This window comes from Cinclus cinclus, chromosome 9, assembly GCF_963662255.1.
Source record: "Cinclus cinclus chromosome 9, bCinCin1.1, whole genome shotgun sequence".
NCBI classification, from domain to species: domain Eukaryota; kingdom Metazoa; phylum Chordata; class Aves; order Passeriformes; family Cinclidae; genus Cinclus; species Cinclus cinclus.
This window is the reverse complement of record NC_085054.1, coordinates 9,762,772-9,790,188: the sequence shown is the minus strand read 5'-3', so window position 1 is coordinate 9,790,188 and position 27,417 is coordinate 9,762,772. Positions and strand designations below refer to the sequence as shown.

The 27,417-nt window shown below is 35.5% G+C and overlaps 1 protein-coding gene across 1 annotated transcript in view; it reads left to right on the top strand.

Moving 5' to 3' along the window:
- UBR3 (ubiquitin protein ligase E3 component n-recognin 3) overlaps nucleotides 1-27,417 on the top strand; it is a 103,233-nt gene that overhangs the window by 43,911 nt on the left and 31,905 nt on the right. Inside the window, 8 exon segments of the mRNA XM_062498755.1 lie at nucleotides 1,348-1,808; nucleotides 5,692-5,780; nucleotides 12,311-12,460; nucleotides 12,986-13,119; nucleotides 16,595-16,705; nucleotides 18,260-18,460; nucleotides 19,260-19,396; nucleotides 24,791-24,876. Of these exon segments, the coding sequence (XP_062354739.1) occupies nucleotides 1,348-1,808; nucleotides 5,692-5,780; nucleotides 12,311-12,460; nucleotides 12,986-13,119; nucleotides 16,595-16,705; nucleotides 18,260-18,460; nucleotides 19,260-19,396; nucleotides 24,791-24,876 (1,369 nt within the window).

Below are 27,417 nucleotides of genomic sequence, written 5' to 3'. Positions count from 1 at the left end.
TTTAATTGTGCTCACCTTAACATTCCGTGGAATCTTCTAATTTTCCTGAATTTCCTTTTGATTCATATTGCAAGGGCTCATGCTTTTTTCATGTTCTTGATGGTAATCTTAGGTGGTAGACTTTTAAGCAATAAAATGCCTTTACATTTTTAATATGTATTTGGAAAGAAAAGCTTTCTATCAAATATAAAATGCCATTGATAGCTTACTGCTTGAGCTTTGTGTTTGATCTTGCCAGGATACTACTAACATTTAATAATATAGAATAGTCTTAGCTTTCTTGAGGCTAGGTAGGTTTAACCTTATATTGAAAGTGTTTTTGAAATTATTAATAACAATTTTTTGTTGTTGTTGTGTAAACAAAGGAATATGTAAATGGAATATATATATCCTGGAAGATATATAGCCAGTAAATGATACAATGTCTGTGCCAGTGTTGGTTTTGTTTCCATTGTATACAGCACTTCAGATTACTCTGTGCCAGATGTAGTGAAATACAATGGATATTTCTTTTGCATGTTCACGTCAGAAAAATAGGCAGACTCTATAAGTAGGGAGATGGCATGAAATAGATTAAAACATAAAAAATGTGGGTGAGACAATGGTCAGAATCCCATTTTTATACTTGGTATCTCTTAATTGCCCAGCCTTCTGAGGAATAGAGGGTAAGATGTTAGTGTGCTGAATTTCATGCTCAAAACTTTGAAGAAGTATCTTTCTGCTGTGTATTGGGTATTTGTATCCTTAATTTGGTACTGAAAGCAAGAGTAGTATAAGCTAGATCTAAATGGGCTCTGTCATTAATGTAACTGCACTCATATGCTCACATGCCCTGGATAGCAAGTTCTGCTGGCAAACAGGGGTATGTGGCTTCTGGATCTTACCTGTTAAGTCCAGATAAAATGCACAATGTCCATGGGGATGTGTGGGTTCCCTTGTAGTCACCTGTGTGACATAATGAGTTACATTACCCAACAGTGCTCAGTAGACTTGAGTAAAGGCATTTCAGTGACAGAAAGATAGTGAAATTACTACTATTGTAGGAAAAACTAAGGAAATATTACATAGATAACAGAATTGTAAGTTAGATTAGAGTAAAACTAGTATGGATATTTACCTTTGATACTTGGCTTTTTATGCAGTTTCATGTAATAGACTTGTCCAAAAATACAATACGCAGTTTTAGTGTTTTGCTGTCCTAATTTTCAGTACATTTTGGGAGTGGAGAAGAATCTTGTTAAGTTTCATGCGGTTCTTCCCAGCTTCAAGTATTTTCCATAGTTTTAGAAATGTGTGTTGTTTATACTTGTATTTTTGCAAATTAATCATGATAATTTTCCCCCCAAGAACTCAGGGACAGCTCAAGTGTTCAGTTTGGTCGCAGAACGTAGAAAGAAGTTTCAGGAGATCATCAATCGGAACAGCAGCGAGGCAAATCAGGTGGTTCGGCCCAAAACGTCGATGAAATGGTCAGCGCCTGGTGCAACTCCACAGTTAACCACAGCCATTCTAGAAGTCAAGGAGAGCATACTGTCTTTGCTGATTAAATTGCATCACAAACTCTCAGGAAAACAAAACTCTTACTATCCCCCATGGCTGGATGATGTGGATGTTTTAATCCACCCAGAGATCCCAAGATACTCTCACGGAGATGGCATGACGGCAGTAGAAAGGATTTTACTGAAAGCTGCTGTGCAGAGCAGATTGAATAAACGTATAATTGAAGAGATATGCAGGAAGGTGACACCTCCCGTACCACCAAAAAAGATTAGTTCTGCAGAGAAGAAAACTTTGGATAAAGAAGAAAGGTAATGTTAATAACAAGATAAAGGGGCAGTTGAAGGCCAGTGTATGTTTTGCATCCATTGATTGATCTTCAGGATTTTGTATGAGTTACATAGTAAAAGAATAAATCTTAATTCTACAGTTCTCTTTATCTGATTTGAGTATACGTGATTTACGTGGGTACTAAGGAAGCAACTGTACCTTGCTATTCTAGATCTTTAAATTAGAAAATTTTTAATAATAGTTTTACGTGATATATTTGCTCACCCTTTATATTGCCATTTATAAAACTCATACATACAGAGGTTTACGATTAAGATGGTGTTAGCTTTTGTGGCTTAATCTGAAGATAAGTTAGAATTTCTTTTTGTATTGTCTGTTCATTCATATGCACACATCACACCATGATTGGTGTTTTGTTTATTGTATATGGGTTTAATAACTCTACCTTTTTTTGCTTACCTGATGCATTCAATTTTAAAAATATGTTTTTAATTTTTAAAAAATTCTTATTTAATAAAAGAAAGGTTTTATTTTCTTATGTGGCCTGAAAACTCACATGCCATGTATTTGTTTAGGGCTGATTTTCTTTTTTTTTAAAAAAAGTTTGGACAGTTTTGAGTTTAATTTGGGATATAATGAGTCCTGAAGGTCCCCAGAGTACTAGCAGTATTGAAACTGAATGCAGAGACCCTGCTTCTCTTGGGCTTTCAGCAAATGTTGGGTTGGCATGAGAGTCCTATGGAAGAGGAATCAGCTAGGGGGTGGCAACTAGAGCTGACAAAGAGGTGAAAGCTAGAAATGACAGGGGTAGTGCTCAAACTGGGATGGAAGGAGAAACGTTGTGGCCAGTGTACCAGTGGAAAAAGAAGATGCCAGGGCAAGTGATCAGTTGATGTGGGAGACTCAAGCTGGCAAGCAGGGATGTTATGAAGATATATGAAGAGCTGGGTTGTCAGGACAGAAATAGAGAAGAGTAGCAAATGAAAAAAACCCCAGTTTTTACTGAAAATCTCAGTGGGGAAGAATGGGGTCTTGAGAGTTGGTAGGAGAAGGAGAATGTGGAATAGGAATGCAAATGTCTGGAGGGTATGAGAGACAGAGACTGATGTTTGGGGGATGTCGTAGACTCATCTGCAAAGAAGAGTTGGCTGGATTGGGAAGAGACTGACACTTGGCTGGTGCAACAGGCTGGAATTTGGGATTTGAAGGGAGTGGACAGTGGATACTGTTAGAAGGTTAGGGCATAGAAAGTGGGAAATTCAGGTCAGAGTACTTACCACAGTAGTTGAAGTAGAGGGGACAAGCTGGAATGGACAAAAAGACAAGATGAGTACTTGTTCATGCAATATTTTGAAGCATTTATAAAACCAGAATATGTAGTTAAGGTTCTAGAAATTTGAGTAGAAAAGTGCCGTCATCTGACTCAGATGGTTTCTGGATTACTTTTACTTTTCTGCTATTTTTATTTGTTTTTTCATTTCAGATTTTTCATTAAAATCTCTCTGGTATGTCCAAGGCCTACACTGTACTGGAAAATAAGAATATGGCAAATAGACTTAATATATTTGTATGTGACATATTTTACAAAATGAAATTGTTTTTGCCTTGGTAGTGCTTATTTTATAGTTTAATTTTCAACATTGCTTGTAATAGTTCATTTAATGAGAGAAATAGTCAAAATTTAGCATGAAAAATTGCTAATAAAAAAAAAAAAAAGCCAGAATGAATAGCTGCTTTAGATAAAACACAGCTACATCTTGAGCACCTAATCATTAATGTGATACTCAAAAGTGCTAAATTTATGTACAGGAAAAGCAGGGGCATGGATGAAACAAATAACATTTTATATACTAAAGGATAAGGTCATTCCTTTCTCTCTATAAAAGGATCTGATATTTTCAAGGATCTGTGGGAGGCACACTAAGTTTTCTGTTAAGTTTGGGGGCTAAAGCAATGGTAAAAATGAATGTTTCCCATTTTTTGTTGTTCTGAGTGATTATTATCTTCTTCTCAAATCTGTAATGGTATTGGTATAGCCATGAATTTATTGAAGGACAGTGTGATAATGAAATGACTAAACCCATGGAGTGACAATGTTCAGCCAGGCTGCAGTTTCTTCCTGTCGATTGTTTTGTTTTAGTGTTCCCCCCAGCTCTGGTTTTGTATCAGTGAAGACTGAGCAGACTGTGAATGTTAAGCAATTGCCTTATTTAGCTTACTTCAACATATAGTGGCATCACTCAGGCAATGGATTGTTGCCATAGAAACTGAAGTGCAGAACTAGAAGCAAGCTTGAGCTGCTTGCAGTATTTTTTCAATTGCAGTGTCATATTCCCATGGGCCATCATGGAAAATTACTGAGCTGTACTGAATCTGTCAGAGTTTGTTTATGTCTTCTTATTAAATGCATCTATTTACAGTCATTCTGCTTTTAGTCGAGGTGTTTATTGAGAAATTTCCAGGGAGAAATAAATAAAATCAAGTCTAATGAATGCTCTGGTCTGATCCTCAGAATAATGAATCTTAGTGATGTTGTAAATAGAAGTTATTTTGAGAAACGGTGACTGTACAGTGTAGCAGATAAATGGGCAGAGATATTTGGGTCTTTCAGAGCCTCTAAGAAAACGAGTTAGAAGCTTTGACTTATAAACAAGTCACCTCAAGGTGACAGGTTACACTGTGTGAGCTGCTTTGGGCCTGTGCATGCCACTTCTGTGCCAGGACACTGATAATCAGACAGTGCTTGAGACTAAAGAGGGCTCCCCCATCAGGGTAGCAGACACAGAGTGATGTTTTAATAGCCCATGTTCGTTTTATGAATCATCTCTGAGCAGTGGAAGAAATGCACTGTAAATGCTGATGCACAGAATTTGTAGCTGTGATAAAGCTTCTGTAGCTGCACTGGGGAGGTGCTATGTAAACCCCTCAGCTGAGGGCATTTTCTGTGTGCTCAGCAGCTGTGGTGTAGGCCTTTTGTTTGGTTTTCCCACTTGCACTCTCCCATTTCCTTTATTTGTAAACTCATGTCAAGGTAAGGAAAATTGATGTCTATTTTCTTTATCTTTTTACATCCGTAAATATCCCTCTACCCACTGCAGTATATATTTATATAGGGAGTTATATAGCTGGTCATACAGCCTTGTACAGGTCACAGTTTAAATAAAAGGATAGAAAGAGTAAGTCTCTGCTGTTTTCCATTTATAAATACAGAGCTGTGACAAACAGTGAGGAAGAGTTAGTGAAGTCAGCTTGGCTTCAGGGAGATAAGGGCTTTTAATCTGGACACAATCTCAAGGTTCTTTAAATCCCAGTATAAAAGCTGTTGGTGGCCAACATCAGTGTCTTGGGTGGAAGTGAGGGAGAAGGAACCAGTGTGAGGAGGCTTAGCTGAAAAATAAATTATTCATAGTTGTTTCCCATGCCATCAAGCTTGATATCAAAAGGGAGTGTGAGGTAAGATTTTAATATTACTGTTATTATTAACTTGCAAATATTGGTTTCTCACAGAAGTACTCGTTTTTGTACAAATGACATTGGTCTTTCGTTTTCTTCCTATGTGTAACAGATAAAGTGCCAAGCTTAGTGTCTCGAGTTCCTTCTCTTGTGATGTTATGGCCTAATCTGTTAAAAGATCCTGTGGTGAACACCTCTGAAGGGTGTTTTAGGATGGGATTTTATTCTGTTTTTTCAGACTCAAGAGAAGGTAACACTGCCTTCTTTAAAAACTCTGCTTTAGAAAACCAAAAGATTCCTTTTTTAGGCTTGGAAAGTATTACTTTAGATCAACCTTAATTTGGACTGATGCTGTTTAAGGTGGTAATTGGAATCAGCTTGACATTTAAAAGTTTTTTGCTGCTCCGTTATGTGTACTTATTTTTTCTTCTTCCCTGTTCTTTCACACAGACGACAGAAGGCTAGAGAAAGGCAACAAAAACTGTTGGCTGAATTTGCCTCGAGGCAGAAAAGCTTCATGGAGACTGCCATGGATGTTGGTAAGTTTTTGTGTGGTTGACTGCTTGCTTTTATGTCTTTTCCCACATCGTAGTATTAAGGTTTCTACTCACTTTAAAAAACAAAGACACACACAAAAAGCCCTCAACCATCAACTACTCTAAGCAAACCAGAAAGCCTCCCCTCAGATTCTACTTTTGTATCCACTCGTTAACTTTAGCTTCTTAGGAAGCTTAACTTTGTTTGTAGGACAGAGTTTACTGAATACTTAATTGCTAAAGAATAGAACAAATCTGTAGGACATACATTTATTCCTAGTTTTTGTTAATATACAGTACATGAAATTATTAAATGTGTGATACATTTTAAAGTATTTACCTTTAATATAAAATGCCACAAATTAGTTTGTCTTTTTAAGATTGTGTTTTTCTTTAATCTGTAGTAATGAAATTCAAGATTATTTCTCCGTAGAACCTCAAAGTTCAATATGGTAAAAATTTGCCTTTTAAGTTTATTTATGGATCTAGGGAAAGCATAGTTTTTAGATCATCTCAATTGCTGTAAGTGATAACATCATATTCTATTTCAAATGCTGGCTTTACAGCCCAGTCAGGTGTTGTTTTTCTTGAGGATGAGTTCTTTCAGATTCTCCTGTGTAGAAGTGCATAATCCTGATGAGTTTGTGTTCAGCTGAGGAATGGAAAATACTTTTGTCACTTAGGTCACTTGATAGAAATTAGCACTTCTGAAAGATAAGAAAAAATGGCAGTCTTCCCCTGCCTTCCTTCAAGTATCATGTGTGAACTTTTGATTTCAGTTTAAGCATTGGTTAGAAATATTTTGACAACTGTATTTGCTGAAAAAGACTGTCTTTTGAAATTGCTATTTTCCCTTCAGTTCATAGGTTGCTGAGAAGATTTATTCATTTGTACTTATTAAGGTTTTGGATACGTCAGTGGTGTTGGATGGGGCTCTGAGCAACCTGGTCTAGTGGAAGATGTCCCTGCCCACAGCAGGAGGGTTGGAACTTGATGATCTTTAAGATCCTGTCCAACCCAGACTTACTAAGATTCTATGAAATTAATCATTATACATGATGTTATGTTTGGAGGGTGAGCAATATTCTAATTTTCATCTATGAACTTCATTTTGTAAGTCAACCTCATTAAATGACAGCTATTTGTTTGGAATCTATTTGTTGAAGTAAGGAAGAAGGGAAGAAGAAACTTGCAGTTCTCCCTATTAAAAATTTAAGTTTTTATACAGTCATGGCTAATTGAAAGTAACTGGGAAACTTTGATTCTCAAGTCATTTCAATTTTGAATTCTTCATATTGCAGCTTTGAAATTGATGGGGTTTATGTCTGAAATCAGATGTGTGGATATGGATATGGATATGGATGTACCTGTCAATAGCTATATAGCTATATTTGCATATATACATAAATATACGGAAACACTTCATTGCCTAAGTTTTATAAGCTGTATTTTAAGATAGCTGCTTTGATTTGTGGGTGAATCACATGGTAGCTAAATCAGTAAATTACACAGCATTTATTTTTGTGAAGGACTGTGAACACTTAGCTTTTAGTTAATTAATATTAAATTCTATGGTTGGCAGACCTGGGCCTTTGTGTTTATGATTGTTAAAAAGTTCTTCGGGTATGCCAGATTTAAATAATTTTCTTCTTAGTATTTAAAGAATTAATAACTTCAGATGCCTCAATGTAAAATGTAGTGTTTGTTTTCAGTTATACCAGAAAATGCACAGAACTAAATAGAAACAACTTAATGAACTACATTTTCATGAAGCTAATTCTGTGTAAAGACATTTGGCAACAACTTAATAGAATTCCAGGCATTGTGTTAACTAAAAATTACTTTGCATTTTCACTAACTGTTTTCAGTGTCTTCTGTGTGGTCATTCCATTTTCTGTCTTTGTTATGAAAATACAGTGAAGTAGTACTATAGTCCAGTACTAGCTTTTCTGGCTGCCATTGAAATAGCTCTCAGAAAGTAAGTTCATACACCATTATAGTGCACAGGGTTGTTTAAAAATCTAGATTTGTTTTTGCCAGGAATATTTTCTTTGGTTTGTTGAATCTAAGCAGTTTGTTTAGCTGTGAATGCAGTCTCTGTGTGTATGATACAGAAAATTACTGAAAACGTTGCAGAAACTATTGTTATTCTAATTTTAAAGCACAAGACATAGTAAACTGAAACGTATTTTTCTGGAGTGATTCAATTTAAAACTACTCTTATGTAATTCATAGGTTTATCCTGATTTGTAGCATAGCAGTGCTGAAATAGCTGTTTGAACATTAAAAAATCCTTTCATACTAAAATCAGTAGGAATCCATTCCCCTCTCACACAGAGTCTGTTACCTGTTACTTTTCTTATAGATTGAAGCCCAGGAGTAGGTTTATTTCTTAATTTTGTTCACTTGTTGTAACAGTAATAATACTGTCGAAAATGCAAGGGTGGTGAAGCCTCAGCTCCCTTGTTTTGTCACAGTTTCAGTTGGTGTCATTTGGGCAAATTTATATTATTATCATCATAATCTTTAAAACTTGAACTACGAAAAGTAAATGTGATTCACTGGTAAAATGTGAGAATTGATGTAATTGGTTTTGGGTATAGCACTTAAAATCTTCATAGTGCCTTTCTATTGACAGTGGTGTAGAAGACTGGAAATACTCTGAAAACAAATGTGCCTAGGAAGAGCTAGGAGTAACAGAGACTAGCCAAAGCTTAAAGTTTGTTTTAGTATAACCCATATACTACTTAGTTTCTCAAGTGTTTAATAAAGTGCACAAAGGCACTGTTAATCCCCTGAGGATTCCTCTTTGATTGTTGGGATATTGCAATGAACATGGCTTAAAAGGAAGTTACCTAATTGCATGTTAATTATTCAATAGTAAATGTGTCTCATTTTACTAGTGGAATTTATTTACTTGAATTGACATACATAAATTCATCTGAGATTCTGAAAATGAAGGTTGGCATTTTCTTTCACATAGTTACTGGAGAAAAAAAATCCAATTATGTAGCATTTGCCATTTGTGCTCCCTGTTACTTTCTATTTACATTCTGTGACATCTGCAGAACTGCACTGCCATTCAAAGTTGCCTGGAAGTAATTAGGTGAAATTTAGAAACAGTTATGTTAATGAGCTAGGATAGAACAGCATCCACTGTGCTATCTTTAGCTGTTAGACTGCAGGATAAATAAAAAAGGGGGAAAATAAACCAAGAAAAATGTTCTAAGAACAGCAGATAGATCTCCTGAGATGTTTGAGGGACTGTCCAGAGAGTCAAAAATGTGGGGTTGGTTTCAGCTCCAGAGGCCTTCCCATTCCTGGTTATAGCTCCTGGTTACAGCTCCTCTGAGCTCTTTGAGAACACTGCCTCAGGGTGAGACCATGGTTTATCTTTGATGTGGAACTCTCTGCAAGAGAATTTTGAAACTTCATAGCCTTCAGAAAGGACTTGCTAAGAACAAAACTAAACCACTGAGTTCTATGTTAATAGTAGCCTTTAACAAATTACAGTTATATTTGTAAAGATTTGTCTGTCTGACTTTTATAAAAACAAAATATGATCTGTTCTAGGCAAGCTGGTGAACTACTTACCATATTAAAAATTTGTAAATTGGTTGTTAATTATGAAGGCTAAGATACCTTTCATTTCTTCAATAGTTTTCATGTCTCTGAAATGGCCAGTGTGATTTTTAAACTTTTTAAATACGTCTGATAAGTATGCAGATGATCTTATATGGATTTCTTACAGTGTGTATCGTAGCAGATTGTCATTTTTGTCCTTCACGAAGCACTCCTTAGTTAGACTTAAAAAGAAGCTCAGAGTTTTAATGCAAGGTGACATATATTTCCTAACACTCAATCTTCTGAACCCAGATAGAAAAATAAATTAGGTACTGATCTCTTGAGAATATATATGCTGGGTCAGGGCAAAGAATATTAGCATACTAATGGTTGCTTTGTTACCAAGGGGCCACTTTGACACGATGTGTACAGCAGGACAAATGTTGACTACAGTCAGTGGAGATTGTGAGCTATATTTACTGTGTTTACAGAGCCCTTTTGGTTTCGGGGTGTTGCTGGGAAGGGGAAATAATGGATCTTTAGCTCTGGAGAGCAGAAATGAAATTGAATTCAGGTAGCAATGCATTCTGCAGTAAATCAGTGTGCTAGTTTTTAGCAGATTGATCAGTAATTTGTTAGGAGGTAAAAAGTGCTAGGTTTGTGTAACTGTGTCTCTACTTCTATTGGTACAAAACTAAACAAAGAGCTGAATAGTTAACTTTTTAAAAACTCTTGGGAACTACAGGGTTTGGCTCTGACTTGGATTTCTGTCACAGTTTAAATTTGTCCATCCTCCTTCAGTGTTCTAAGGTTCATATTTATTCAGATTTGTGAAATAATTCCTAAGGACAAAAGAAAAGTTCCACAACCCACTGTAAGGGGATGTGGTGTACTACAACATAAGGCAAATCTCATTAAAGAAATTTGGTGAACTGATACCAGTACTTTGTGTCTTACCTTGCATTTTTCATTGGCTCCTTCTTCATACACTGACATCATTAGGACAAGTCTGTGAAATCAGTTCGGTTAAATCTTTGGAGCTAGTTTAAGTGAGTAATTGAGGTTTATCAGAGTCCATTCAAAAGTAAGTGAGGGGTTTTGTTTGGTTATGGTTTTTCTGGTATGCTTACTTATTTGAGATTTTAATTTCTTGCCAGTATCCCTTTGTTTTCTTTTACTAGCTCAGGTGCAGCTTATTTTATTAGGAAATTTTCCTTGGTGCTAATAGCTTACTTTCCTTCAAAATTTATTGTTTGCCAGAGTAGCCAAGCTACATCTGCATCTAAGTAGTTTTGAAGGAAACATGCACTTAATCACTGAGTTCTAAAATTAAATTAGACTGATTTTTATGTGCTGGTTCCCCATAGGCAATAATATAAATTGCATGTATTGAACTGGTTTTAAATACCTTTTAAATCCTGACTTCTGGCATTTTTTTTTCCCTTCAGGTCAAAAATATGAGTTTATGATGAATGAGTGGTGTTTTCTAGATTAAATATTGACAGATTTTGATGAGTTCCATTGAATTGCTTAAAATTAAATTGATACATTGTATTCTCTTTCTATGCTTCTGAAAAATATTGAATGGTTGCATATTTTCTGTTGTATTGACAATATTTTAGATAAAGAGGGAAAAGAAAGCTGAAACTCTAGTCCTTGTCAATTTGTGCATTTGATACATAGGTATACATGATCGTGCATTCCACAATTGAGGTGATGTTAAGTACAAAAAGTAGCATTGAATGTTTATTTCCTCCCTTTTGTGCATTTGCTTCTGAGTTGCCTGAGTGTTTTGGACATTTGCAGTTGATGCATTGTGCTTCTGGCTTCCACTAGATGGTGATAGACATGTGTACAATATTAACAACTGCACCATGAGGATCGGGGTTCATTTTCATATGACCCTCAGTAACTGACTAGGAAATCAGTACTTACCAAAACGGTGGAATTTTGATTCAGCCCTGTGAGCAAGATCATTGTATGGAATTTTTTATAGCAAAGAAATATTCTGCCTGGCATCCAGCACGCCTCTCCTTACGGCAGCAGCCTCCTGTGCCAAACTTGCAGTAGACTTTGAGAAGACAGCAGTTCTCCTGAAAGCAATTCTGCATGAGGATTGTTGCTGTACTCAAGGTTTTTGGATTCTCAATCCAGTACCTCAGCCCTTAATCAGAGGGATAAAAAGGGTATGTTTGAAGGTAGGGAGGAAGTGTTTTCCTTTAGAAAAGTTATGTTCAAGGCAAGACACAAAGAACCCACATATTCTAGATTAAGAGGCTCACTGTATGTATTCCTGAGCAGCCAGGAGTGGATCATTTAGTCCTAAGGTGCATTTCTTTCAAGTCAATAAAGAATTCTTAGCTTTGATTGTAACATAACATAAAATGGCTTGCCCTGAAATCAGCACCACCAACTATTGTGTGATCAAAGCTGTGTCAAGTGCAGTGGCTTTGATCCTTCAGAGCTGGGCCTTAGCCTTGAACGTTTCTGTGCATCTAGGGAAGGAGCAATGTGGTCCATGGAGAAAACAGATAGTCATTTTTCCTTCAAATAGTTGTTTCAGTCAGCTATAAGCAAATCTGGTTTTACTAAGGAGTTGTATTGTTGTCCTTCATACCTCTATATTCAAAGTTTTCAGTATAGTATCTAATGAAATAGAAATTAGGTCTCTGTTTGATAGAAGTTTTGAAGAGATCAAGTTTAATAAGAAACTCAAATGAAACATTTAATTCCACAGGGAGTAATTTTGCCTATGGCAAAACATGTACTTCTTTTTGTAGGTGTCTTTCTTGGAAGCAGAAAGGTTTGTTTCAAGCAGCTGACACTGTTTTAGTTGTGGATAAGCTAGAGAAATTGTTTTGTAGTTTTTCATCAATACCTCAATGCAGATGGATTGTGCATCCTTAGATGGAAATCCTCAGTTGGATTTCTTTACCTCTGTTTCATATAAATGTTTTATTTGTTTTTAGAATCCCCAGATGCTGATATTGCCATGGAGGTTGCTACATCTGAACAGCATGTTTCTGAGGCAATATATGACTGTGTTATTTGTGGACAAAGTGGCCCTTCTACTGAAGACAGACCTACAGGGCTAGTGGTATTACTACAAGCGTCCTCAGGTATGAATGTGTGGCTTGTAGGAAAAGCAGTGCTTCTGCAGCTTTTAGTGTGTGCATAAATCCTGTTGTATCTTGTGAAGTCTGGAAGCACAGGGTTTCCTGTTTTTTTTCTGTGGATCATCTTCTCTGCGACACATAAAGAACTTTAAAAGAGTTTGGGGAAAGAACAAACAGTTTAATTCCCTCCTACTTTCTGATAGCTTTTGCAAATGAAGCAATGCATTACAGACCTGCAGGAAAATCAGTACTGGAAGGAAAATTAAATAGCCATCAGTGTGTCTGCCTGTAGATACAAGTGTTAGTTGATCTAGGTGTTTGTGTATATATTTATATGTGTGTCCGTGTGTATAATGTACAAGTGCAAAAGAAGATTCTTTTGTATTTCTTTCGATTCTTTACTCAGTTTTCACTTTTTAACATCAACAAAGCGCATTATAGTTGAAAACCAAAATTGCCTGATGTTTTCTTAATTGTTTAGCCTGTTGTTCCCCATTGCATAGTGTGTTGCTGCTTTTCCTCACGCAGTGCTGGGGCAGTGCCGCAATAGCACGGAGCCAAGGAGACTCCCCACCACTGAAGAGGAGCAGATCTATCCCTGGGATACCTGTGCGGCGCTGCACGACGTGAGGCTGACGACGCTGCAGCGGTACTTCAAAGATGTAAGGATTTCATGAGAGCGTGACTGCCACTTCAGAAAAATTTGTTTAAAAAGATAAATGAAATTACAACTTAAGAGTTCTGCTGGTTTCATTTCTACGTTTAGTGAATGCTTTTTCATGTTGCGGTCATTCTGAAGTGTTTACATTTGATAGGGTCCTTATTTTTAAATAGTTTCTGGCTTTCCCCAGTTATATTTTTGGTGATAGGCATCTAGTATATCTACAGGCTATGCAGTCATTAAACATCCACACAGATACTCTCTAGAAGAAGGTATTTCACAATCCAGTGCGACCACACAATTGAAATTTGGGTTCACTGTCTAAGCAAATACTAGTTCTCTCTTCTCTGGGTTCAGAGAACCCAGTCAAGGAATTGCTCTTAATCAGGTAAAAGTATATTGGAAGCACAGAGTAAGTGGAAAGAGTTGTTTTAATCTGTAACAGATTGCTGAGCCACTTTTACAAAAAAGGGGAATATGAGTGGATAGAAAGGAGAAACCAGTAGAATACATCCTCTTCTACTGAATCCTCAACTCTGGGAAACATCTGTAGTTCAATTTTACATTAATTAATGTAATTAATTAATGATAGTAAATATCTGCTTTGTAGTTCTGTTGGCTGTTCCAAACAGTTTTGCATTACTTCGCAAAGCCAAATTACAGCTTTTCACATTTAATTTTGAGAACCAGTTCTTGTTGCTTAGCAGGATGTGTTCAGTTGTAGACCTTTGTGGAAGGGCTGCCTGTAACTTCTCTTGCTAGTGCCTGAAAGAGCTATGTAAGATAATACCCAACTGTTCTGAGAAATCATTTTCAGGGAGAATAATATGGAACCTGTGACCCTAAATCAGCTTCTGTTGACTAGTCCTAGGTGAGATGCCAGCTTTTCAGTGTGTCTAACTAAATAATGAGCCTTTAGAAGATTAGATTGAATTTAAAGTGGAAAAACTGGCAATTTTTATTCTAACACAGTTGCTAGTTTTTTCATAATGACATCCACAGATAATGAAAATTTGCCAACTGTAGCCAAGCCTGCTTATGTAGATTAATTTAGAGTAAAATTAGTAATTGTTTTGATATAGTCCTAAAAATTGGTCAATCTTTGCAGAAAGCATCTTATTCTAAGGAACTATTTCCTTGCTAGAAAGTGAAACTCTGAAAGACCTAAGCAAAAAATAATTTTTTAGCAAATTATTTTTTAGCTGAGAAAGAATCTGTAGACGAGCTTTTCTTTTGACATTGATGGTACTGGTTTAGTGTTTCAGATAGTTAATTAGTATTTTTTCCTGCTGAAGTGATAAAAAGCTTTGAAGTAGTGCTGAAGCAGAGCTTTATTTTTATATGTTTGCATGCTACAGGTGGATGTAGTTCCAAGCAAAATGTTACCAAAACTTGATCTTACTGAAGCGTGTATTTCCCTTTCTGTGCAGTAACACTGCCAACAGATTTGTCTAACATGCTCTGTAATGCAATGAGCAAATGCATCCTACTTTCAAAAGCTCCAGTCCTGATTCAAGCATCAGTTAAATTAGCCGTTTTTGCTTTCATGTTTCCTGGTCACTGCTGTGCTAAAAAATAAAGTCAGTGCATGAAAGAACTAAACCCTAAATCGCTTTGGGCACGAAAACTGAAAGATCTGCTAGTGTCTTGAGTGTCTTGGAGAGCTGAGCTAAGCAGTAGGTAGTCCTTTTGTTTATCAACTGTGTCCTCCCCAGCAAGTGTCCTTCTTTGAATAGATTTTGGGAGGCAAGTGAATAATTCCACTTAGGTGTAAAAATTTTAAATTATGAAATATGATCTATCTTATTCTGCTAGGAGAAAAAAAATCAACAAAAATGCCATTCAAAAGCTACCTGCTGCATAGAGGTTGGGCAAAATAGATCAGTTCTTTTCATAGAGATTCCATCTTGCACTTCCTTAGCTGCAATTTGATGCTTGTTGTCAGGGAGTAGAGTTCTTGTCCATTAAAGGAAAAATCATTGAAAGTGGTTATTTTTAATATGGAGAGGTATGACTAAAGATTAGGAGATAAAATTTCATATACTAAACTGATGGGCCTGTTTGCAGAATCACACAGTACTCTGTAAGCAATAGCTTGATATAGGTGTGCTCCATCCCAAGCCTATGGCTTGCTTTGGACTCTCCTTTATTTCTGAGCTCAAGAGTAACAGAGTAAAGCCTTTCTGGCTAAGACTTTGAGGTTGTTTTGTTGTTTTTTTGTTTTTTTCTTGTTTGCATCAGCTACTCAGTAGCCTCATTAGATACATGCAGTAAATAATGATTTTTCTTAATGTAATATTGGTCCTGTGGGGCTTAGCCAGGTGTGCCCTACAACCTTATTAATACTGCAGTCTACTAAATCATGCAGGAACCAGCAGCACAAAATCTTTCTTATTTTTATGGCCTGAGAGGCTCACAGCACATTATAAATGACAGGTTGAGGCATGGTAAACAGGAGCATGTCCTATAGCTAAAATTTGTAATTTTGTTTTGATTTTGTGCTCGTATGCAGGGAAAAACAAAGAAACTAGGACACCCTTAGAAAATGCAACTATCAGAGTAATTCATGGTACTCTGATTTTGCATCTTACATTGAGGCTGTTTTAGGGTCGGTCTACACCAAAAATTATTTTCCACTTCTGGTAGCCATAAATCTTTCTCTGTTATTTAAATGTATAACCAGAATGTACATTTCAGTCTGCATGAAATTTTTGAGAAATGGAGATTTAATACCTAGACAGACTATAGTAAGATATTCTGCAAGAGAATTTCCTAGAACTCCTTATAAATTTCCTAGAGGTGATTGTTTCTTCAGGTCACTATTTTCTGGAAAAAAAAAAAAAATACCAGTGGGGTAACTTTTTTGGACTTGTGGGCTGTAAGTACAGTCTTCCAATAAGGCCAGCATTTTCAAAACATATACAGTACACAGCTGAGTTCCCTAAACAAGTGTTTGTTCTCTTTTCCAATTCCAATGAGTTATACGGGATGCTGTTCAACAACTCATTAAACCCCCTAAGTGTTTACACTGAATTTTAATAACAGATTGGGGTTTAATTATATAACCATGGTATTGTTATTTTGGTTATCTACAAAACTGAATGAAATGTGTTGGAACATTATATTGCCTTTACAAATGGGATAACTTCTGCTGTTGGAACAGCTGTTGGAGTTAGACCCACCTTCATGCAGTGATATAAGAGATTCCTTAAGTTGTTATCATAAGGGATAGGAACTGCAGATACTAAACTGAAGTTTAATTGAACTATTGGAAAGAATAGCATAATAGCAGCCATGTCAGTCAGCAAAAATTAATACTTTTTATAAAATGGATTTTTTCTTTCTTTCCTCAGGGTATCTTTTAATTAAGTAGCATGCAAATAAAAGTCTGTCTTATAAATCTTGAAGTTTTTGGGAAATACTTTCATAGCTTTATATTTAATCCTGTTTTTTTTACTGTTGTTGCTTTGGTTTAGAGTTCCTGCCTACAAGCAGTGTCAATAGGCTGGGAAGGAGGTGTTTATGTACAAACTTGTGGTCACACTTTACACATAGATTGTCACAAATCTTACATGGAATCCTTACGGGTAAGTAAAACTGAAGATTATAGGTGTTTATTTGGATCAGAGCTGCTTGCATTGAAATTAGCTGGATTTATGCTGTTCAAATGAGATCAATGAAATGTTTTGTATCAATGTACAGAATGGTTTTATTATGTTTCCAGACTTAATAACTTAATCTCTTACTGCGTTTTGACATTATTAACAGAAGTACTTTGTTTTCAGTTATTTTGATAAATGAGAAAAAATCTTGTACAAAATTAACCAGCACAAAAGAATCAAGATTAAGTGATGACTTCTTGTTTCGTATGAACCAGTGTTGTTGTTCAAGATTACTTTAGGATATTTCTTCAGGTTTTGGGTTTGGTGGGTCTTCTGGTGGGGTTTTGTTTGTTTGGAGGAGGGGAATGGTTGGTGGGGGAGGGTGTTTGCGGATTTTGTTAGGGTTTTTTTGTGGTTTAGGGATTTTTTTTGTAATTTTTTGTTGATTTATTTTCATTTTGAGAAAAACTGAGCAATTCCTTATAGTTTTAGTATCAGCATTGCTCGTACTTTGGAACTTAACCCCTAAAGAAACTAGGAGGTATCCAACCTTTCTAGGATCTCATGATGAATTGTTCTTTTCTATATTAATTTATATTTGCTTGCAGCAGTAATTGTGTCATAAAGATAAATATAAAATAATGTAAAAATTACATAAAGTAATAAAGCAGTAAAATCTGGACTGTCGTGGTAGAGTCAGTCCAAAATTTACAGAATTTTGGAAAAGTGTTTTTTTGCATCATATAAATTCTGAAGTCATTTTTCTGTTGAATTCTCTATTAAACTTGAAACAAAACTGTTATTCCATGTAATTGTATTCCTGAAGACTCTAGATTATTTAAGTGCACTTCTGATCCTAGCATGTTTTACTAGTACCTAGATGAATGCATAATAATTTTGACTATTTACTACTATTTTTAGGACTGAAATCATTTATCTAGACCTGTATTCATCTGGATAAAACATTTATTTTTGCATAATACAGTTATATATCCACATGGCAAACCATGGAGGCAGTTCATGAAGCTGAAGCAAGGTTTCTTGCCATTTAACAGGAATACTGAGGATACTTCCTCACTTTCCAAACATCTACTTCTGTGTCCATTCTTTTATCCTTCATGTGATACAAGAAATAATCAGGGTTCTTTTCACACTGCCTGCCAGTGACTACTTGATGAGGCTTTTTTCAGCCTGTGCTTGGAGTCTCAAACTTTATGGGAATTGTCAGGAAGAGACAACACATGAGATGTTGGAAATACTCCATTGAAGGCTTTCTATGTTATTTTTCTGCTATTATGTGGATATTGTTCACAAAGAAGAGTGCTTAAAAATCAGGAAAAGTAATTGAGTTGGAGGATTGTAAGACAGTTTCTAACAGCTAAGACCTTTGTCAGTAAAATGGGGAGCTATTCTAATTATTCTTTCTTTACAGTTTTAGGTTTTAGACCTAGGTTTTTTTAGCTATACACGTGAAATATCAAGCTGAAAAAACAATAATAATTTGCAAGTTTTAGCTACATCTTCTTTATTTTCTTTTAGAATGACCAGGTCCTCCAGGGTTTTTCAGTGGATAAAGGAGAATTTACCTGTCCCCTGTGTAGACAGTTTGCCAACAGTGTTCTTCCTTGTTATCCTGGGAACAACATGGAAAGAAGCATTTGGCAAAGTCACAGTAACAAGTGTATGCAAGATCTTGTGCAAGAGGTGGAAGACCTTCAAGAGCAGCTGGGAACTTTCCCAGTAAGCATCAGTGTAAGGCAGAAAGATCCTTGTTAATTTGCCTCTACCTTTCAGTTTTTACATTATATTGCATTTGTGATCTCTTAGAAACCTGGCAACCTCGGAAAGTTCATTTTCTTCTGATATTGAAGACAACGTAACGTTTTCTTATCAAGAAATTTAGAGCATTTACTGCATTACCTACTAGAAATAAACAATTGAAAGTTATGACAAAACGTGATTAATATAATTTTTATTGAGTAGATTTTCATTTTTCTCCATAGCAATTTGCATAGAATGAAGTCATGTAATATAAAATACATTTATAATTTCCATGCAATGAAAAAACAGCAATAGTCTTGTAACTGGAAGCTATTTAAACGATATCTCTTAAGAACTTTGTAAGGTATGGACTATTTGTTTTACAGAAGGAGCAGATGCTCATGTGTTACAAAGCTTCATGAGGTTCTCTGAATGGTAGAATAAATTTTATTGAATTTTGTTACCTTCAAGTCTTGATGGAGTTGCTTTGTATTTTTGTGTACTGGTACAGTGCAAATATACTTTAAAGTAGCACAAGCACTGAGATTCTTTAACTTAGGAAATAGACAAAACAGTTATGTTTTCATATTCAGAACAAATCAGAATAACTTTCCAAAATATTCTGACACTTCTGTGAGACAGAATACTGACTTTGAATGCATATTTTTTCATAACCTGCAAATGCATTTTACAAATATGAAAGTGCTACACTTTGCAATCAGCTACTGCATTTCTTCAGGTAAAATTAACTAATCTTCTTTTGTGTCTTTGTTCATAGTCTGAAACCAACCTCAGTAAAGAAATGGAATCTGTAATGAAAGATATAAAAAGTACCACACAGAAGAAGTACACAGATTATAGTAAGACTCCTGGATCACCTGACAATGATTTCCTGTTTATGTATTCTGTAGCCAGGTGGGTGTGTTTTTCTTTTTACATTTTTTCTTTTGTATTTCTGACTAATGGTATTAGTCACTAGATAGATTTATTTTTTTAAAAAAGCATGTAAAAAATACTTCATCCTCTCCAAAATGGACTTTTCTAATACTCAGTACATCTAGGTTACATTTCCTGATTTTCATGTACAGGCATTATGCAAAATGGAAACATGTGTTTCTCAGTTCATTTTTACTATGTGCATCAGGGCACAAAACCTGGAGAACATTGTGTCGTATTCTTATTTAGTTTTCTTTTTAATTCAAGGTTTTGCTTTCCTTATATCAAAATTTTCTGCTGCATTTCTTGTTTTATGTTCCTTTCCCCAGTTGTCAAATCTACTCTGCAGAATGAGATTTTTTTTCTGTATCACTGCCATATTGCTAGTTTTTAAATCACGAAGTGTTTTTTATCTCTCTGCCCCACATCAGTTTTATTTACTTAGAAGGAGATCACAGAAGTAGCTTTTTTTATTACATCAGCAACCAGGAATTTCTCTTCTTGTAGTCTCTAGACTTCTAAGAAAATGTTGAAGCCGGCAGCATTTTCTTTGTGATGTTTGATTGTCATTTTAGAGCTGTCAGTGTCACATACACTCTCCAAAAAAATCAGTCCCTCCTTCTTTACCATTAATGTTAAGGTACTCTGAATGGACAGTCTATTCGAAGTTACTGTAATACCAAGTTTTCCCATAAGAACTTGAAATACTCATTAAGCTAATAATTTCCTAAACTCTGACTTCCTGAGGCCTGCAGGGAAGGTGCTGACTGCAGAGAAACTGCAAGCATAGAAGTGATGCCCTTGAGCAGCATTTTTTATTGCAGTTTCATGAACTCTGTGTGCTGAGTGCCTTTAGTATATAAGCAGTGGAAATATTCAAGGTTTGGCTCAGCAGGACTCTGGGTAATCAAATCTAAGGTTCTGCTTTTCACAGAAGGTTAGACCATCTAATGTCCAGAATGCTCCTCCAACTTGGATTATTGTATTATTCTATTAAAAGAAATACTATCTGTATTCTTTCAGAGTATTTTAACTGATACAGAAGAGCTATGAAATGCTCTACATAGCAAGCTAAAGGATTATTCTATATTTTTAAGTGGTATATGCTGTATGATGATAAGTAATGTTGGGATTTTCAGCAATTACATGTTTGATTAATACATTTAAATACCCTTCAAAAAATACAAGGACTCAATATTTCACGTATCAAAGTATGATTACTTGTAACCATAACTTTACATGCCATTTAAGATACAAATATGGTGTTAAAATACATTTCTGGGTTCAGTGTCATATAACTTTTAAAATGTTAGCTAAACATACTGAAAATGTATCTATCTATTACTTTTATATTTACACACTGAGCTCAAGATTTGCTTTTATTCAAAGAGTTAAAAATACCTTGTAGACCTTGTGATCTCTTCCTATTAGAGTTAGACTTGTGTCACCAATTTTCTGTTTATCCATGTTTGAAGAATTGCAGGTGTTGGATCCAGCCTCCTGTATTGTTACTGTAACTCCTAAGATCTCCTGTGAGGAACCTGGTTGATCAGCTTCAAGGTGGCTAACTTGTCTTGCTTTTCAGTGCAGCAACACAGATTTACATGCTTCTACTGCATGATAATTGTCTAAGAACTATAGGGTTAAAAAAATTTGAACCTCTCAATAGACATTTTAATGTAACTTTACAGTTTGTATTTATGGAAAGAAATCTCTACATCGTCTTCCAAACTGGAAAAGTTCTCTTTGTATGATTTTATTATGTGTTTAATTTTAAGTAATCAAACAACAGACTATTCACGATTAAAATTACATACTGAAGTAATTTACTTTCTGTAAGTTATTCCTGTCATTGGAACTGTTTCTTCATTATTTCCATCCACAGTTGTTGTTTAGGTAATGATACCCTTGTGTTCCTTACCAAAGAGTATCCTTTGAGCATTTCTAGTTCCAGCTGTTCTGAAGCATTTAATTGTTTTTGGTCAGACCATTTACAGCTGTTGCACAGTTTTTCCTGGTTTTTAACTCATGTTTAGATGAGCATTTGAATACAGTGATATTTTGATTAACTATGTATATTTCCATGTGAATTAAACACTCTTACTCTTCTTTTAAGTCATGTTCCATTTTCAGTCAGAAAATGACATCATCTCCTGTCCTAAAAGATGCTATTTTACAGCTGAATTCCAGCTTTGCAGTGGATTAGTGCAGGCTGGAATGGGAATGTGAAATGACACGTAGCCAGTTGTTGCAGGTTATTCTTTCTCCTTCAGAAAAAAAGGAACTTACTTTTCCTCATTTTTGCTTACCCAGGTATATGTCACTGGTAGCAGAAGAAAAAAAAAAAACAACAAAAGAATTCTCTACCACCTCATGGGAGGACTAGCAGCTTTCTGTTTTCTAGCAAAAGAGGCATTCTGCATCTTGGCATCCTGATTTGCATGCATGGCTGGAACAGCAGCTCCTTGGCTACCTCATGCTTTTCCAACAGTCGTATCTTGTTAAATTTGTAGCTTTTTCATGCATTCCTCCTTGTCCTTGCTGACATTTATGAGATTAGTGTAGGGTGTCATTGCCAAATTATGTGTGCCTAGCTTTAATTTTTGTAGTTCCACATTCAAAGCATTGAAGACTGTGGCAATATCTTGGAGGACTGTTTATGTATTGCATAGCAGTAGGTTTCTTGCTTTTGTTGGCAGTGCAAACAAACCTTTTGGTTTTTCTGTCAGCTATGTATAGACTAAGAGCCATGTGTTCTTTCCTTCTGAGTCTGTGTTTCAGTATCTGGGGTTTTTCCATGTGTCAGTTGTGTTTTTAAATTGAAGTGAGAAACGTGATAGTGCTTAGTATGGTTCCTCTGTCCCAATAGGAAGAGCAAGTCCATCCAAATGGAAAGGACATTGCATTTTTACTTCCCCCTACTCTGTCCTGGTATGAATTGTCAGAAATATGAAATCACCCTTCGCACCCCCAGTACGTTCCTTTAATAAAAGCCCCAAGAAGGGCTGAAGTAGGTCTGGTTTTTATCAGTAGTCAGGACAGCTGAGCAAAACTCATCTTCTCAGGGTTTTTTTCTGTGAGTGAGGAGGGTAAAGGCAGTGTTCTACAAAATTCTTTGCTCCAATGAATGACGCTGAGATTTCTGGATAGGAAAAGAAGACACTCATGTGGATATTCTTTCTCTTTCCTTCATGTTGAGGAGTCTGAGATAACAAAGGATTCTTTCAGAGACCACTCTGTGTTCCACACTTCTATCAGATGCCCCCAATTTTTCTTCATTACTTTTCTTCAGTTAAGGGTAGAGGGTACACAGATCCTCAAGGCAGAAGGGAGCTCAAATTAGGGAGGAGATACACTGGTCTCCTTCAAAAATACAGATTGACATCTGTACCTGATGTAGGCTATTTTCTGAAGGATAAATGTTCATTTTCACAGAAGATGCTTTCTCTACTGTGCTTTTTTATGCCAAGTTACAGATGTTTTGAAAGAGACGTACTGAAGGAAAAGGTTAATACTTACATTTGCAAGAAAGCTGAGCTGTAAGGTGTTGCCTTTGATGAGCTGGGAACAATGAAGAAGTGTGGGAGTTGAGACTTGGTATTATACATGTGAACAAAGTATATGATAAATAAATAACTTTCCTTACATCCCTATAGTAAAATGTACTATAGGATACCTCATATGTACCAGCAAGAGGTAATTTTCAGAATTGTCCCTGAGGTTTGTTTTGTGAAATGGCACATATGCCTTGGTGAAAGGGGAATTTAAAATTGTAGATCTAGAAAATTATTCTTAAATGTTCAGGTAGTCTTTTTGATTTGAATCTTAATTATCTTAGTTTTAATGGAAGACTGTCATTAATTTTGTTCTTCACATTAGTTATCAGAAGGTTTGTAGAAATAAAACATACTGATTTCCTTCGTATTCCCATGATGAACTAGCACATACTGATCTACAGCTGCTATTTTGTCCACTAATATGAAGCCCCTGTCCCTGCTTCCTTGCTGGTAGATTTTCAGAAGTTCAGTGAGCACTGCAAATCGCCTGAAGAGTGGAAAATTCCCCTGTCACACAGATGCCCTTATCAGCAGCAACCAGATGGAGCTCTGAGCAGGCACATTATCAATGTTAAATTGCCTTTTCTGAGTGGAGAGGATTAAAGCATTCCTTCAGAAATGGATGGCATAAGCTGCAAACTTAGGGATGGGAATATTCAGAAACGTTGCTATTTTAAAAACATAAGAAAGTATCTTAACAAACACTGCATATCAAAATGTATTATTCTTTCAAGTTGATGAAGCAGACATTCTTAAAAATAATTTGTTTTGAATGAAAGTAATCCTGTGGTTTCTTCTTAAATGTATGGGGAGGAGGGGATGTTCTTAGCTTGGATACATTATGTGCCTAAAATTCTAGAATAGATTTTAATATGGATTCACACACATTATATAGAATCTAAAATGGTTTCATTTTTCGTTAAAGGACAAAAACATGTTTAGAATGAGATTTTCAGTTTGGATTAAATTAGCAAAATAACGCTTCAGAATAATAGAATTATATTCCTTTATTTTAATTTTCAAATTGTATGTTGACTTACTAAAACAGGCTCTCAGAGAATGTAACATAAATTGTTTGCTCCAAATCTTCAGAGCAAAAGATAATGCAGTAGTGAAGCATCCAATTCCAAAATTAAACAAACTTATCAAATTTGGCCTAAACAATTGGTGCCTAAGTATCAGATTGCAGTAATACTAAGAAAGAAGGCATCAGTGTGACGTGCAGAGATTCAGTGACACAGCTCCTGTTTCATACTAATGAGCTGCAGTGAATTGCTATTCATTCAGAATTAACCTCCAAGGCTTTTATTAACTGATTTATCTATAAAGGGCAGTACTTTAATTATAATTTAGACTGTATTCATGTTTAGTTGATGCCATATCCATTGTACTCTGTGATTGTTTAAAGTGAAACAAAAGCTCTTCCAATAAAGAGAACACTTTTTAGATGTATATGATTGACTGAAAGTTAGCCAATCTTTATATTGTCTTTCCAGATTTGCACATAAATTCCCTTATTATGCTGTGTGTGCATACCAAAGAAAGCCACAGAATTAACATTTTTAAATTACTCTCTCACAATACGGTATTGTTGGAACCCAGAAGACTGTGTTAATATAGCACTGAAAATCATATATGACAATATCTTGATTAAGTTTGTTTTGTTCTGAGCTGTATTTTGGTAGTATCTCACACTAAAGATTAGTTCACAGTATTCTTTTATTTAGTGTATGCTGGGAGGTTGTTATGGTCCGTTTGTGTCCTCAGAAGCTTGAATACTGTTGTTCCATTCAATACTGTTATGTTTTTCTTACAGAACAAATCTGGAACTTGAGCTGGTCCATCGAGGAGGAAATTTGTGTTCAGGAGGTGCAAGCACAGCTGGGAAAAGATCATGTTTAAGTAAGTTCCATGTTATTTAATGAAGTATAAATTATTAAAATATTGAATAAAGATTTCTGGTTCTTTCTGGTATTTTCTAAATTGCATCAACTTTTTCCTTTTAAAACCTTTTTTTTTCTAACATAAGGAGTCTCTGTTTTTTTTTTTTTTTATTTCTGTTAGAAAAACCTGAAAACTAATTTGCACAAATTCTTCATTAGAGCAGTTCATGTCTCGAGTACAATTATTTAGAAATCAATTGTCATACTATGCATGTAATATTTTTTAATGAGCTTGCATTTTTGTGAGTAACACTAGAAGTGTTTTAAGGGTGAAGCAGGAAAGCTTTGTTTCGCCCTAGTTGTTGCTAGCAATAGGAAAGTTTGTTTTCTGAATGCTAACACAGCTCATGGCTTGGTGTCATGCTTAAAAATATGCAGCTACAACATCCCATGTCTTTAATTTGCCAAGTTCTTCCACAAAGTTTCATGAATTTTCATTAATAGAAATTTTCGGGGGTTTTTTGTTCTGAAACCTTTAATAGTTGTCAAATAAAGCAACTTCTTGCTGCCAGAAGTGTTTTTTTACTTAAAAGAAAATTTTATATTCCAGTAAAAGAGTAAATCAGTTAGAAGCAGACATTTTCTTTTGCCAGGAAAAATGGGGAAGCCCACCAGAATACTGCTACTACTCCTAATGCTTATTTAAGTCAAGCTTATGTAGCAATAGCAGCAGATTCCATAGGAAAAAAGAAAGCTTAGGCCCACCTCTGTCTTTTGGTAACAGAATTTCTGGGGGATGCTTTCCTCATCCTTTGAGGTGTCAGGCCACCAAAGAAATGTCACCAGGTGCTATGCTGTCCACGTTCCCTCTAGGACAAAAGCCTTCTGTTACTGCCAGGAAATGTAGGTCAACTAATTTCATTCATGTGTTGTTAATATAAAAAGTACTTTTAAACCATAGTGCACATTTTCTTTGCCCACCATCATTGCCTCCCTTTCTCAGCTGGCCAAAAAAGTACCTGGAAGGTGCATGTGTTCAAAGAACACCACTAGATCATTGTGAGCAGATTTGAAGCATTTATTCAGCCACCGTTCTGCAGATAATTTACACTGAGATTACAATGTATTAAAATGTATGGTCACTTAATAAGATGGACACTTTCTCCCTGAATTTTAGCTTCTTACTAATGTGTTACCCATTTCACAGGCATGTATTTGGAAGAACATGGATGAGCAGGTTAGGGTGGAGACTTGAGATTAAAATGGAAAAACTTTGGAAGTGAAAAATTTATAATTATGTTACTCATAATGACAGTGTATGAGTTTGTTTTCACATGGCTTTACTGGTTATAAAATTTCTTGACATTTTAGAGTTTAGAAGAATTTATGCAGGGAAGTGGCCAGTAGCCTGCAAGGTCATATTTTTAACTCACTGATAGTTTTTAAAAATCAGGGCATCTTAGTTTTTATGTGTGATTTATATTTTAAAATAAAAGTGGAATGAAACACATTCTTACATGTTAAAACACTGTGAAATATTTGACATCACATCAAATTTTTGTTGCACGTACCTATTTAAAAGCTAATTAGAAAAATATATCTAAAAGATAATGGATTTTCTGATGGTTTCATCAAGTAATGTCACTAAGTGCTGGAAGATTATGATTTTGCAGAGAGTGCTTGAACCACTAGATTGTTGGGCAGCCTCCTTTGTATCCATCTCTGTAGCATCACTGTTGCTATTTACAGTACATCAGGTGATACAAATGGAGAAACTACCTCCAAAAAAGTGGTTTTTTATTTCTTTGGTGTTATTTGAAGAAAAAGGAAAGAAAAAAATAAAGTCACCAAGCTAAGACCTGCTAGCTGACACTAGGTGGTTTGTATAATACATTATTTGATTTTTTTTCTTAGTCTTACCACACCATCCATTTAACATCCTCTTGCATAAAGCAGGACTCTTAAATTCTTAGGACCTGACTTTTCAAGAAAGCATACCTTTTGCTGACAGTCTGTGAAAAGATTTGTCAGGAATTTTAATACATATTTCTCAAGCCTTGAAATGCATGGAAAATACTTTAATCACTGGAGAAATTTCTTTTGGGATAATTACAAAATTGGAAATGGTACATGGAGGATGTATTTCCACTGGAGAATTGTCTTATGCTGGATGGATACTTCAGCTAGGCATGACAATTTTAAGTCCTGTTTAAATTTGTGTGTCATATTTATCTATTTTTCCAGCCTTTTTAGTATTTTGCCATTGACTCTGTATGTCTTAGAAAATGAACAAGTTTCCTTTCATCAAAATACATTACTGGAACAAACTAAACTTACCAAAAGTTAGAGATCCATCTCACACGTGAGAAGTAAAGAAATTGTCTTAAAGAGAAGCTTTAGGATCACATCAACTGTTGTTTTCAAAAATATGTGCTAGTTTACAAAATACGAAGTGTTCATAAAATACTTTTTTTTTTTTTTTTTTTTGTTGGAAATCCACTGTGAAACTGCGTATGAATTGTCTGCAGGAAAAGTAAAATAGCCCAGTAAGGAAAACTTT